This window comes from Hemiscyllium ocellatum, chromosome 39, assembly GCF_020745735.1.
Source record: "Hemiscyllium ocellatum isolate sHemOce1 chromosome 39, sHemOce1.pat.X.cur, whole genome shotgun sequence".
Classification (NCBI taxonomy): Eukaryota; Metazoa; Chordata; class Chondrichthyes; order Orectolobiformes; family Hemiscylliidae; genus Hemiscyllium; species Hemiscyllium ocellatum.
Window position 1 is genome coordinate 234764 of NC_083439.1, and position 15839 is coordinate 250602.

The 15839-nt window shown below is 42.1% G+C and overlaps 1 protein-coding gene across 1 annotated transcript in view; it reads right to left on the reverse strand.

Annotated features, from left to right (window-relative positions):
* Positions 1–15839, reverse strand: part of anpepb.1 (alanyl (membrane) aminopeptidase b, tandem duplicate 1) — a 79950-nt gene that overhangs the window by 37956 nt on the left and 26155 nt on the right. The window contains exons 4-8 of the mRNA XM_060853304.1: positions 14053–14179; positions 10368–10522; positions 4265–4378; positions 193–336; positions 51–116 (exon numbers count right to left, since the gene is read on the reverse strand). Coding sequence (XP_060709287.1) covers positions 51–116; positions 193–336; positions 4265–4378; positions 10368–10522; positions 14053–14179 — 606 coding nt within the window. The remainder of the gene's footprint in view (positions 1–50; positions 117–192; positions 337–4264; positions 4379–10367; positions 10523–14052; positions 14180–15839) is intronic.

Here is a 15839-nt window from a genome sequence, read left to right on the forward strand (position 1 = left end):
TATTTCAGATTAATTGATAAAATTAAATAAAATTTAACATGGAGACTTACATTGAGTCCTTTGACAAATATTGTTTCAGTCAGAAAGTCAGAAAGCATGCGAAGGACAGATGCTCCCTGTAGAGAAAACCAGTCATTTATTTGTTAGAGCCCAATAACCAAGTTACACATTCTGCTAGATGGATTCACTTACCTTACTGTATGAGATTGCATCAAAAAGCTCATTAATTTGAGCTGGTGTGTTAATATCAGTTTCTTCAGAGGAGAGAGGATGAGAGGATGCTAAAGCATCAACAGCAAAAACTCTGTAAATGTCATCCAGTACAATTAGATCTTTCTGTGGAAAGAGAAAACTACTGTCAATCAATAAAAAAATGGTTTATTCTTCATCTCAGTACAGTTTGTAATGAGGATTCTTAAGATTACAGGAATCTATTCAACAATGTTTATTCAACAAACTTGTTCTAAATGGTAAATTTAAAAGATTAGGAAATTGTACTGTGATTCAGGAAAAGCGAAGAGTTTTGAAATGAGAAAAAAAGTAGTTTTTGTTTAATTCATATTTTGGATGCCTAGCTCTGTTGGCCATGCTGGGCACATAACAGTCTCTAGATAATGGGAACATGAATCCAATAATGCCCTATAGATAATGGGAACATGAATACAGTAATGCAAAGGTTGGTGCTGGAGTGAAATTTGTTCAGTCCTACAGACCCGACCTCACTGTGAACAAGGATATTGTCAAGGTGTAGCCTGTTAGTATCAAGTATTTCTCTCATAATGTAGCTATTGTCATGATCCACTTTGAGGAGTGTGTTGATTGTCAAGTCCCATTAGTCCTGAGGTCACTCTAAGAGTTAATGATTTAATCATGGAATGCAAAGACCTTGATTTACCTGTCTGATGGAATCAGATTAACAGAAAACATTGACCAATTTATTTTACTTAACGAGAATTGCTGTTTATTATAAATAAGTAAATTTTGATCACAAAGTAAATAGCAATGAACTATCAACATATAGTCCTGCTGGGTGATCTCTTACATTCTACTCTCTCCTTGTGGTAATCTAAAACTCAGCGGCCTGTGACCTACCTCATACCAAGCCATGTTGCCTCATTGCTGTGTGCTCTCTCAGCTTCACTTGTTCATATCCTACTAACATCTTGATTTAAACATTCTATTCTTTATTTTGAAATCCTTCAGGGCTTTACTACTTACTACCTCAGTAACTTCATCCCGATCCAACGAAGTTTGGATGCATCCTACATTCTGGCCTGCTGTGTCTCCTTGATTACGACTGATCTACCATTGTTGGCTGAAGGTAAATTTGCTTTTCATTCTTTCATGGGATGTGGGTGTCAGGGACTGGGCCAGCTTCTACTGCCCATTCCTAGTTACCCCCCCTTGAGAAGGCTGCCTTCTTAAACAACTTCAGTGTTCCGTTTGTTGTAGGTAAACCACCAATGCTGTTAGGGAGCAGGTTCTAGGATTGTAACTCAGTGACACTGATGGTTCAGCGATATATTTCCAGTCAGGATGGTGAATGTCTTGGAGAGAAACTTTCAGGTGGTGGCGATCCCATTCATCTGCTGACCTCGCCCTTCTTCTTCATGGTAGTGATTGTGGGTTTGGAAGGCGCTACCTAAGGAACATTGATGATTTGTTGCAATGCATCTGTTGAAGTAACTCCACAGAGGCCAGTATCCCGCTCCATGTCACCTTCTGCTTACACATGGCAAGTCTTTGACACTGGTCCAGCTCCCTCAGAGCCAGCTCTGAGTGTCAGAATGTTTCACACTCCTCTTTTTATTTTATTAAACAGTACAAAATACAAACCAACAGTTAACATGAGCAGGAGAAAGTGAGTTCTGCAGATGCTGGAGATCAGAGCTTAAAAATGTGTTGCTGGAAAAGCGCAGCAGGTCAGGCAGCATCAAAGGAACAGGAGAATCGACGTTTCGGGCATAAGCCCTTCTTCAAGAATTCTGAAGAAGGGCTTATGCCCAAAACGTCGATTCTCCTGTTCCTTTGATACTGCCTGACCTGCTGCGCTTTTCCAGCAACACATTTTTAAGTTAACATAAGCAGCCATATACAAGAAACAGCTAGGGGAAAGGGATAGCAAAGCCAGACCCCAAATCCAACCCTGCAACCAGTTCACAGGGAAACAAAGATGAATCTCAATCCCACCTCACATTATCAAAAATGAAACAGTAAATGCAATCACATACAAACAGTCTGATAAACCAAACAATAAATCAATGCATATAGCACAGACATCCTCTTTTTATCTCTCAGCCAGGAATCCCTGATTGGACCAGATTAACAATCTCAAACAGGGAATTTATGTTCTATGATGTCCACCTGGCTGATCTTGTTACAATCACTACACTGTAAATGGTGCACTCTGCTGCTATTGCGCATCAGTGTCTGAGGGAGTAAGTTTGAAAATAGTGGATGTAGTGCCAATCAAACAGGCTGCTTTGTTCTGGATAGTATTGAGCTTCCTGTCTGTTGTTGGAGCTCCACCCATCCTCTCAAGAGGGGAGCATTCTATCATACTCCTGACTTGTACTAGAGTGGAGAGTCAAGAGTTGAGTTACTTGCAATAGAATTTCTGTCCTCCGACCTTTTTTTTTAGCTATAGTATTTATATAAGTGATCCAGTTTCTGATCAGTGGCCTAGGGAATTCAGTAATAGTAGTGCCATTGAATATCAAGAGAGATGGTTGGATTCTCTTGTTGAAAATGGCCTTTGATGTCATTTGCCACTTGTCAGCCCAAACCTGGATATGTCCAACTCTTGCTGCATTTTGACATGCATTGCTTCAAATATCTGAAAAGTCGCGAATGGTGATGAACTTTATGCAATCATCAGTGAACATTCCCATTTCTGACTTTATGATAGAGGCTAGGTCATTGATGAAGCCGCTGAAGATGGTTGGGCCTAGGACACTACCCTGAGAAACTCCTGCAGAGATATCCTGGAGTTGAGATAACTGACCTCCAACAACCACATCCATCTTCCAATGTGCTAGATGTGACTCCAATCAGTAGAGACCTTTCTCCCAATTTTCATTGACTTCTGATTTGCGAGGGCAAGTTGCCTGGGTCCCAAGCTCTGGAATATCTATCATTCATCTCTCCACATCTCTATCTCATTTTCCACTTTTAAGACATTCCTTAAATTCTACTTTTGTTCCTAACATTTGGTCATCTATCCCGACATTTCTTTCTTTATCTCAATTATCATTAAATGTTGCAAAAATATAAGGAATTGAATATGCTACCTGAAACAATCAAACAACCGTATCACTCACAGACACTTCTAACCTTGACCCTTTACTCCAAGGTCATGAGCACAGCATTGAAATTATTTTATTTTCTACTAGATTTCCAATTGATTTCATGGATTTTCATTGATAAAACACAAACAGCCTTAAGCCACAGATTCAAACTCAGTAAGAACTACATTAATCTCTTCTCGAGCTGAAGAGTCCAGGTCAGACTTTGCTGTAAGCACTGAACAAACAGTGGCTGTTTGACCATTCATTGAGCTGTCTTTGCCCAGACATTCTGTCAGGTTTTTTAAATTAAACAAGCCCATGTCCCTGTCAATTCCTTAATCAATCAGCACCTATTTGCCAGCTGAACTGCATCTTTTTCTCATGCAATATGAATGGTGATTCTCTTTGATATTTGGTATTCTAACAACTGTATCTTGATGATTGCAGACTGTCTCTTTTTATAGCAATATTCAAGCCCTGGATAGCCAAATGATTATGTTGTTTTTGCTCAGGAAAAGTTGCTTTCCAATTTGTGCATAGATAATGATGGGTACTTTTAGACTCACCATCACTTTGCAGCAAAATGCAGACCATATAGCCCATCAAAATGCAGACCATATAGCTCTTCACCTTCTAATACCAAAATCAGTCTTAAAGTCACAGAATCACTCAACCAGTAAAATGAATTTGATTTGAGTGTGTACCTTTTTTGATAACTGTAAGGCAACGATTTCTTTAACTGTTGAGCATAATGTTAATAACTATTCATCCCATCAGTAGTTACAATAGAGGTGAAAATAATGTGCAAATTGACTAAGTTTGAGAATTATCAGTCTCGGATCTCAATAAATCAGTTCAATCAGGATAATGCTATCAGATTCAAGTCATTTTTATCTTTTCTCTTAAGAGCAACTTAATGTTTTATAAATTGCTCATAAGAGGTCTTTCTTTAACAATTCTGACCCTGATCATCTTACCACACCCCACTCTGGCTCAGCCTCATCTGCTCCTAGGTATTCAACGTAAGAAGCAAATCCTTCATTCAGCCACAGGTCATTCCACCACTTTATCGTTACCAGGTTTCCAAACCACTGAAAGAAAGAAAGAGTTAACATTAGAATGTATAAATTTTCCCATAAACTGCTGTAATACTTCAGGAATGTAACAGACTCATCCTCAAACAAGAGGTGAGTGACAGTATCATTTTACAAGACAAATGTGTTATTGCAAGAAAGTGTGGCTATATTATTCAGTAACAGAATGCTATTTCAGAAAACAGTATCAATTTTATTTCCTTCATGGAATGTACATCTTTGATCAAGTTTCAGGCCCAATCTCCTAAAATCTTCTTCATTGGTTCAACATTAGTTTTGTCTGGTTGCATGTATATGAAACATCTTGCAATGTCTCTACGCTATTAGCACTACTTAGATTCAAATTGTTTTTGTTGTGCAGCTCAAATAGGTAATACAGTTAACCATGGACAGCTTGTTAACCGTATGTTAGAAACTATGCCAACGCTGGAGAACCAAAGAGATCTTAACTGGGATATCTGATCGGTGAATCATAAAGTTGTACAGCATGGAAACAGACCCTTCGGTCCAACTCGTCCATGCTGACCAGATATCCCATCCCCATCTAGTCCCACCTGCCAGCACCCGGCCCATATCCCGCCAAATCCTTCCTATTCATATACCATCCAAATGCCCCTTAAATGTTGCAATTGTACCAGCCTCTACCACTTCCTCTGGCAGCTCATTCCATACACGTACCACCCTCTGCGTGAAAAAGTTGCCAAGTAGTTCTCTTTTATATTATTTCCCTCTCACCCTAAGCCTATGCCCTCTAGTTCTGGACTTCCCCACCACAGGGAAAAGACTTTGCCTATTTACCCTATCCATCCATGTTAGAAGATGAGTCTGATTAAGGCTACAAAGCATAATTTCCCTAAAGATTCATATCTTGAGTAATAAGTTCCACAACAAAGTTAATCTCTGTAAGGCATTCTGCAATAAAAACTGCTCTGACTACTATCCCTTCAATAAAACAGATATAAAATTTATTAGGTAATTTTTAGTTCATGTACAATGGAACCTAGCTTTAAACAAATAGGATCTACAAAACCTATTTGTGTACAAAGCAGAACATCAAGGAAATCTGCATTATCCATCAAGTAAGCATTAAGTATTCACTTTTGTCAGTCAGTCTTAAATTTGTTTTAACTTTATATGTAAATGTTAGGTTGCAAATATTTTCTGCATATACATTTAAAGCTAGAATCCCAACTTGGTTTACATGGAAAACATCTAATCAGAGGATTGCGGACTCCTCTGATGATGAAGCAAACTTAATCACAAGAGTTAAGAAGTTGTATGTTCATGTTAGGACAGTATACCTGATCTTCAAGCCTGCTGCAGGTTAAAACATCATGCCCACTCACAAATCGGTCAACCCACCCCCCACCCCCACCATATTCGTCATCCCACCCCCCCACCAGTGTACTGCAGTTACACCATGTACAATCTTGCATGTAGCAATCTGCAATTGGATCCAACTGTTCTACACCAACATCAGTATAGTCTGTTCTGTTATAGCGTGTGTTTCTTCAATGCGAATTGGAACGCGATTGGAGAATTTAGATGGTTATTTGTAGAATACAAACTTTCCTTAGCTGTATCGGCTATAACTCAATTCTGGGCTCACCCTGCTCTTCCAAGAATTTAGAAACGTCATCCTTAATGATGGATTCTAGAATTTTACCAACAACCGAGGTTAGCCTAATTGGCCTATAATTTTCCATCTTTTGTCTTGATGTTCGAAATGAATGTTCTTCCTCGGTTGTTATATCCTGAGGATGCTCCCACTGTTATTACCCAAAGAGGTGCTGCAGAGGTTTGTGGGATGGCTTGGATCATTTATTTGGTGCTGTAGGTGCCCCTTAATTAAATTTACCAAGTTGCAGCTTCCGCAGGATATGGCAGGGTGGATCTCCCAGATTTTAAGAGATATCAAATAGGCACCCTGTTGTCATATGTAGGCGAATGGGTGCGTAATGACTCGAAGTTGATATGGCTTGATGTGGAGGCCTCGCAGGTGAAATATCCCTTCATAAACTTACTGCTGATGGATAAGATGGGGTTGGTAGTTGAGCACTGTGAGAGTCCAATTATCATAAATACGGTAAAAGCATGCAGGATGATGTGGCAGGGTGAGGGCAATTTGCTTAAGGCTTTGTCATTCATCCCGTTAGTGAGAGCCCCAGGATTTAGACTGTGGTCAATGGATGCCAGCTTTAGACCATGGGAGGGTAAAGGAATCTCCTGTCTCGGAGATCTATTTGAGGGAGAGGTCTTGATGTCTTTTAGCCAATTAGGTTAGAAATACGGAATCCCTAATATGATCCTTTTCTGATATTTCCAGGTTAGGGATTACATACAGAAGAAGTCCATGCTCTTGACCCAGCTCTACAAGTCATATATAGAATGTAGAGTGCTCCAATGTGGGGCGCTCTCTCAATAGTACCATACATCATCTGCAGAGAGGGAATGCTCTGGGAGATATGGAGAGACTCCATGAGATTTGGAATCAGGAGTTAGGGGAAGAAATCTTATTGGAAATATGGGAAGATGTATGGGGGAATGTAAAGAAGATTTCAATATGCATTAAGGCACAAGCGATGCAATTGATGATCCTCCACAAGGTCCATATGCTGCCAGAGAGGTTAGCAAAGTTTAAGAAAGGTGTTCCCCAAAATGTTCCACATGTAAAAACAGTATTGGCACCCTTACACATTGCTTTTGGTCCTGTTACATGATCCCCGGATACTATGGGAGTCCATAGTGAATGAGCTGGAGAGGATCCTGAGAATGGAAGTTAGGGAAGATCCGGTGTCCCTTCTTTTGGGGCTACTGAATCTTCCATCTTTGGGTGAGCATGGAAAGAGGTTATTCAACATTCTTATGCACTGTGTAAGGAAGAACATCCTCACGAATTGGATATCAGAAAATCCTCCAGGCCTTGCAGGGTGGCGCAGATTTGTGATGGAGCACATCCCTCAGGATTACCTGACAAGTACGGTACACCACGGAACAGAACAATTTTATAAGACGTGGCAGCTCTTTCTAAACTACATAGACATGGATCTGTCAGCAATATTGATTCAGGCCTTTATATAGCCACGAGGGCCGCGTATAGTAGTCCTGAAACCCCAGAGGTGGGGGGGGGAGGGCTGCTACATACGGGTATAATCACTGTTGGGTGAAAGTGAGGACTGCAGATGCTGGAGATCAGAGTCAAGATTAGAGTGGTGCTGGAAAAGCACAGCAGGTCAGGCAGCATCCGAGGAGCAGGACAATCGACGGCTTTTGCCCGAAACATTGATTTTCTTGCTCTGATTTTGACTATAATCATTGTTGCCCCAGTGGATGGCAGCCTTGATGAAAGTACAATGAGTGGAGTAATGTAATATAGTACAATGTAGTGTAATTTAAGTTTACTGGATGGTAATTTACTTTAATGTTATTTTATTTCATTTGAGTTTGTGCTAACTTGGTTTAAGTTGAGGAAATAGGAGTCAATTGTATCTTGAAGAATAGTAGGCAGTTTATTATTAATATTACTATAATGTAACAAAACAGTACAGTATTATTTCTACTTTACTGTACTTTTATAACTTTTTGTGGTTAGTGCTTTTGTAAAACAGTGAAAACATTTTTCAATAAATATATACAAATTTAAAAAAGCAGGTTGTATTGTTACCTGTCTTTGTGTGTGCATTGGAAACCTAGACAGTGTGCAGAAGACATCTTCAATCCTGAGAGAAATATCATCAGTGTGCCTTTTTAAACTGATGCAAATCCAGTGGCGGAATAGACTCCGGATCAGTACCCTGTCTCATGCTAACACTATCAGCATTGAGGCACTGATGACTGTCAATCATCTTCATTGGGCAGGCCGCACTGTCTACATTCCTAACAGAACTTCCACATGCCTTATACTCTGAGCTGTCATGACAAGTGATTACCAGAAGGACACAGGACACACTTCAAGGACTGTCTTGGCAAGTGGGGAATATTCCATCACACTCCTGGTTTGTGCTTTGTAGATGGTGAACAGGCTTTTGGGAATCAGGAGTTGAGTTACTCATTACAGTGTCCCCAGACTCTGACTTGTTCTTGTACCCGAGTATTTATATGGCTAGTTCAGTTCAGTTTCTGATCAATAGTAACTCCCAGGATGTTAATAGTGGGAGAAACAGTGAAGGGAGTGTCACTGAATGTCAAGCTAGCGATAGCTAGATTCTCTTATTGGACACTGTCAATATCTGGCATTTGTGTGGCATGAATGTTATTTGCCACTCATTAGCTTAGACCCGGATAATATCTAGCTCTTGCTGCATTTGGATATGAACTGCTTCAGTATCTGAATAGTGCTGAACGTGTGCAATCAACAGTAAACATATCCACTTCTAACCTTATAGTGAAGGGAAAGGTCTTGTGTTATAATCCCAGTTTGTGTTATTACAGGACAAACCCAATCCCAAAAATTAAAATATAGATTTGGTTTTAGCAATATAGAGCAGATATTTATTACATAAAAGAAATTTAAATAAACCAAACCAAGTTCTCTAAATATAATACAGCTTAAAAGATTTTAAAACAAACAAAATCCCACATGCTTCCAAATCTTTATAGTCAGTCAAAATCCAGAGAAATTCCTTCCCTATCAAATCTGAGTTTAAATTAAATGCTTTTCCTCAGTTCTAGCCCTGTGCTGTGAGACATTTTCCATTGACCGTTCATAAGAATGAGAATGTAGACTTGACCTTTGTCACAATCTGCGAGTACTAACCAAACTCTCCTGTTCTAGAGGTTTCACAAATTATATGCATTCACCGAGGTAACCTATTTCCTGAACTGCTCTGAATGATCTCCTTTTTCTGAGAGAGACTGTACTTCAGTCAGATCTTCAAACTGGGTTTCAAAGCTATGATTAATGCTTAACTCTCCTAAACCCAAAATCAACATAATATCTTTTAATGTTTTATCTCTCCTGTCATAAACTCCCAAAGTGTGCCATGTATCACAGCCATGTATCACAGCCATGTATCAAAGCCCTACCTTTGGAGCAGAAGGCCCACGAGTTCATGTCCTACCTGCTCCCTACATTTCTGAACAGATCGATTAGAAAATATCTAAACCCCCACAATACAAACAAACTTCCATTAACACTCCACGGTCCTTGCAATCAAATCTTCTCTGCCACGAACTAGTTTAAAAGCATGGTTCCAGAAAGACCAACCTGTCAAAAGCTTTCACAAAAATCCAAACTTAAAAACCTGACATGAATATAAACATATAATTAAGATTAACATAAGGCACATACATCTCATCTCAATTGATAAAACAGCTGAAAATGACTGGGCCTAGGACACTCTCCTGAAGAACTCCTGCAGAGATGTTCTGTTAGAGGATTTGACCTCCAACAACCACAATTATCTTCTTTTGTGCCAAATATGACTCCAACCAGTGGAGAGGTTATCTCAAATTCCCAATGATTCCAGTTTTTCTTGAGCTCCTTGACACCTCATGTCAAGAGAAGTCAACTCTTACCTCACCTCTGGAATTCAGCTGTATTGTCACTTTTTGATCTAAGACTGTAATGAGGCCAGGAGCCAAGTGGCCTTGACAGAAACCAAACTGAGCATCAGTGAGCTGGATATAGCTGAGCACGTATTTCTTTATTGCACAACAACTGCCTCTGTCACTTTGCTGATTATCAAGCATAAACTAAGATAGCAGCAACCAATGACAAGTGCAGAACCCTCTCAACACTCAGAATGCAGCAATTCCTCTGGTAATGACCATTCAGCAGTACAGCATGTTGTCAGTACTGACCCTCTGACTGTGCAGCGCTCCTTCAGCACTGACCCTTTGACAGCATAGCGCTCCCTTGATACAGTTAACTGTGGTCAAATCAAAACTGTGGTTGAACTTTCCAACTCAGACTAAGAGTACTATGAGTTAAACTAATGCTTGATTAATCTCATCTTATGGCAGGAAATGGGAAAGAACATTGTACCTGATGAGCCAGTTCATGTGCAATAACCGTTACTACTCTCTCCTTGTTTCCAATAGATGACAGGTTGCGATCATACAGGAGAGCAGTCTCACGGTAGGTGATAAGACCCCAGTTCTCCATTGCGCCAGCATTAAAATCAGGAAGGGCAATCTGATCTATTGGTAATTTAAGAAATGTAAAACATTCTAATCATTATCTGAAGGAACATGAGAGATACACAGACTATGTTCAGTTCATTGCTGTCTAATAATTCATGCTCCAGAGAATCTTTGATATGTATTTGCAATGACTGTATAGGTTGGAGTGCTTATAATTTATCTCTTTGTAATTTCATCGAGCATCATCTTGGTAATTTTTGAAGAGGGAATGAGCGTGCTACAGATGGCCATGGAGCTTCTCCGTGACCCATTTGAGGAACTCCAGCAGTGCCCTAATGAGCAAAGCCTCCGATCCACAGAGACGTTCTTGGATTCTGTCCATAGAGGAGAAAGGTGGCAACAGAGACTTGCCTATGTGGGACATCAAGTTATCAGAACAATAATTCAAGCTTTCCCTTTTAATGTGTTCTTATAAATGATTGAACTAAAATATTAGATTTTCACAAAACTTGACTAAGCATCAATTCCATTGCATTTCCCTGTGTGAACCCTGGAGACTTTTCACATGCTACATTACCCTGCTCACCTCACTATATACTACAGCTCCCCTTTCGCACTATCTTGCACAAAGTAGTATTCCATGGTTCTTGCAGCAGGCATGTTTAAACCATAGCAATGTAATGGATCAAGCATAGCCCACCCCAGGTCACTGCAGTGCCCACAATGCTGAGGTCAAGTACCTTCTCTGCTCCACAAACGGAAGTACCATCATCTTTCTGCATTGTCTTCTACTCACCCTAACTCTGCCACTGCACCAACTCTTCGGTGCCTCTCATCATTAACCTTGCTATTCATTCCCCCGACTGCTCTGCCTCTTCCCCTCCACTGCACGCTCCCCTCTCCTCATTCCAGCTCACTGTTACTGGTATAGCTACTTGACCAGTTACATTCATATTTAATAGATTATTTTGCTCTTGAGAGCTAGTGAACAAACCTGATGGAATCTGAACATTTTATGAATAAATGTAGACTGTAACCTGAGAGGATACTCTGTCACCATCTCCAAGCAACTAAACTTTACTGATGACAGGTGGAACTGACTGACTCTCTCTGCTATGAAAATAATTCCAGTCAAGCATTGTCTCTGGGCTGAGAAACAGAGTTAAAGTTTATGGATTATAATCTTTCATCGAAACTCAGAAAATGTATGCAAGTGTACAGTAGGGAGGGAGATGATGGAGGGAAAGGACAGATAGGATGCTGTGTGGTTGGGTGAAAGGTAGCAGCAATTAAATGCTGGTGCATAACAAAAGAGTTGAAAATGCGTTGCTTGTTAAAGCACAGCAGGTCAGGCAGCATCCAAGGAATAGGAAATTCGACGTTTCGGGCATAAGCCCTTCATCAGGAATGAGGAGAGGGTGGCAGGCAGGTTAAGATAAAAGGTAGGGAGGAGGGACTTGGGGGAGGGGCGATGGAGATGTGATAGGTGGAAGGAGGTCAAGGTGAGGGTGATAGGCCGGAGTGGGGTGGGGGCGGAGAGGTTAGGAAGAAGATTGCAGGTTAGGAGGGCGGTGCTGAGTTGAGGGAACCGACTGAGACAAGGTGGGGGGAGGGGAAATGAGGAAACTGGAGAAATCCGAGTTCATCCCTTGTGGCTGGAGGGTTCCCAGGCGGAAGATGTGGCATTCTTCCTCCAACCGTCGTGTTGTTATGTTTTGCCGGTGGAGGAGTCCAAGGACCTGCATGTCCTCGGTGGAGTGGGAGGGAGAGTTAAAGTGTTGAGCCACGGGGTGGTTGGGTTGGTTAGTCCGGACGTCCCTGAGGTGTTCTCTGAAGCGTTCCGCAAGTCAGCGGCCCGTCTCCCCAATGTAGAGGAGGCCACATCGGGTGCAGCGGATGCAATAGATGATGTGTGGAGGTACAGGTGAACTTGTGGCGGATATGGAAGGATCCCTTGGGGCCTTGGAGGGATGTGAGGGAGGAGGTGTGGGCACAAGTTTTACATTTCCTGTGGTTGCAGGGGAAGGTGCCGGGAGTGGAGGTTGGGTTGGTGGGGGGTGTGGACCTGACAAGGGAGTCACAAAGGGAGTGGTCTTTGCGGAACGCTGATAGGGGAGGGGAGGGAAATATATCCCTGGTGGTGGGGTCCGTTTGGAGGTGGCGGAAATGACGGCGGATGATACGCTGTATACGGAGGTTGGTGGGGTGGTAGGTGAGAACCAGTGGGGTTCTGTCTTGGTGGCGGTTGGAGGGGCGGGGCTCAAGGGCGGAGGAGCGGGAAGTGGAGGAGATGCGGTGGAGGGCATCGTCGACCACGTTTGGGGGGAATCTGCAGTCCTTGAAGAAGGAGGCCATCTGGGCTGTGCGGTGTTGGAACTGGTCCTCCTGGGAGCAGATGCGGCGGAGACGAAGGAATTGGGAATATGGGATGGAGTTTTTACAGGGGACAGGGTGGGAGGAGGTGTAGTCCAGATAGCTGTGGGAGTCAGTCGGTTTATAGTAGAAGAATGTGCAAATTCCACATAGCCATTTTGCCCAAGGCTGGAATCGAACCTGGGACCCTGGTGCTGTGAGGCAGTTGTGCTAACCACTGAGCCATCAAAGAGGGCAACAATGAAAGAAACATGGGTTCTTGAGAAGGAGAAAATGACAAAGACAGAACCACATATTTCCTTCAGGGGATTTGAACCTAGAGGGTCCAGGTCACAGTAGGTTTCCTGCCCAGATGCAGGATCATACCCCCCACCCCAGCCTTGACCTCTGCTGGCATTGGAACCACAAGCAAGTTGGATGTGGAGGTTTTGGGCACCTTGGACTGTGCTGAGAGGAAAATTGTGGGGCTTCCTGTGTGTGGCTTCTCCTCCATATGGAGGTATGCTGATACTACCCTGAGTCTCTGACCTATCACAGACCCTCATTTCCTCCCCCTCACCTTCTATTTGATGCTCAGCGCCAGGCATTACACCAATGGAGTGCAAGTCCATGCACCTATCCAGCAGACAGTGTGCTAGAATTGGTTCTCCATAGCACTGCCAACATGGACACTGAGGCAGCCAAAAGTGTGCTGACACCAACTGATTGCAGGATGGAGGAGTCCACTGATGTAATCTATTCACCGATTGGCTCTGAGAAACCAACCGGTCTGTACGCCATTTGCTGGATTTCACCAGGACCATGCTGTCGGGCAATTTGTGGCTCAGGAGCTGAGGGTTAAACGTGGTACCAGTGGGAATAAAAGTACCAACAGGGCTACACAATTCCATCCATCTCCCCCTCACCCACCATGGCACTGTGTGAAGATGGGAAATAAGGTGTTGAACAGAATAATCACATAAGAATGGTCACCTTCCCATTACCCAAAGTGAGTCCCCAAAATGCCAGTTTGCCAAACAGTCAGAAATTCAGCCAAGTTTCTGGCTGCAAAAGGATTTAGGAAAGAAGGAAAATAGAGTACGATCACACTGAACCTAAAATATTGTCAGTTTGATTTGCAGAAATGAACACATTTAAAACAAGAAACTGGATTGCTTCGACACCTGGTTATGAACAAATATAAAACACATAAAGCTGAATAAAAACTGTCCTACCTGATTTTGGGAGTGGATAGGAAACATTGTAATAATTTTCAAAAAATTTTAGAATTTTCCCAGTAACATTTGCTGCGTATTTTCCTTGATCTTCCTCAATTGCTTGCTTTCGTGCCCAAATGCGGATCTTTAAAAAAAATGTTTAGAATTGCTTCTAGTCAAATGAGGCTTTCATTTTAGACACTATCTCTCAGAAGAATAGACATAGCAAATATAGCTCTAGTCTTGCATCAAGACAAATATACTGCTAGAACCTTCTGGATTAGTGGTGCTGGAAGAGCACAGCAGTTCAGGCAGCATCCGAGGAGCAGTAAAATCGATGTTTTAGGCAAAAGCCCTTCATCAGGAATACGCAGAGAGCCTGAAGGGTGGAGAGATAAGTGAGAGGAGGGTGAGACCTCGGATGCTGCCTGAACTGCTGTGGTCTTCCAGCACCACTAATCCAGAATCTGGTTTCCAGCATCTGCAGTCATTGTTTTTACCTGATAGAACCTTCTCCCCACCTTAAATCGACCGGGGCTATCTCTTTGTAGAATAGCCCTAGATTCGGAGTGACACTGTATTCAGACACAGGAGTGGTTGGTGGAAAGAGCACTCAATATATGTGAGAGGACTTGGGGCCTTTAGGGCTGAATACAGGATCCCTCAGTCTGTTACTGCAGGAAGAGCCCTCTCCTCTCGCTGTGGGTAACAGACAGTGAGGATTAGACAATAATCCATACACAGCCCGGGAGCCTGCAGCTGTCACTGGAGCCAGGACAGAGAGATATGGGGGCATTTCATCCCCCAGTTCCAAAGATTCCTTTATGAGGGCTGTGCTGGTAAGAAAGGTTTGTTTCCTGCATTAATATTACCCCTGAATCATTTAGATCCAGGACTAAGTGTCCCAGAAAGCACAGCTGACCCAGATGCTCTATCTGCCTGATATGGCTGGCTCCACAATGGGTTTACAATTGACAATTATATTACCTTTTTCATGCCCAGCTTCTATCCTGTGAAGATCAGCAACATATACCTCACATCACTATTCCAGAATTTAAAAGCTCTGAATTCATGGGCACCAATCAATGATTTACACCCATTACCTCATTGCTCTGTTCAAATCTCATCCTTCTTGCCCTCTGACTTCCATTATGTTTCACTGCTGGGTTTTTATCAGTGCAGCTGTATGTTCAACATTGGGCAGCTGAGTAGTCTCTGTGACACTCCCAACTATTCCCACCTTTAGCTGAGTTAGTTTCTTTCATAATTCCAATGAGGGTATTCCAATGATCCCAGTGCCCATCACTGCAGGCAACACTCTATCTCAGAATCTTAACTTCCATTAACGATCCATATTTTGTACCCTCTCTCTATCCTGGTTTCTTTTCCTCTTCCCAGTTTCTGTGTCCTGTTTTCTGAGAGTCATTTTAAATAAAGACAAGAGGATCATGAAACCACATACAGCATTACCCAGCACCTTAAAATTGCATATCTAAATGACTGCATTTTATTGGTGTTGTAAACACTTGAGTGCCTGGGTGAATCATATAGAACAGAGACTTCATCATATTCTTCAATGCAAAACATGCAGCATTAGGACTGTGCACTATTACCCAGAAAGTATACCGTAAGAGACTGAAAAACTTCCCCAACTCCCCCCAGCCCTTAGACTGTAGCTGGTTGCGAGAAAGATTAGTCAAGCTGAATACTAAAGATCATCTCCCAACCTCGACCTTTGCACCCGAGATTTAAAATTCACACATCAGTGTCGAATGGGTTTGAGTACATCGGTTATGGGTTGTTGA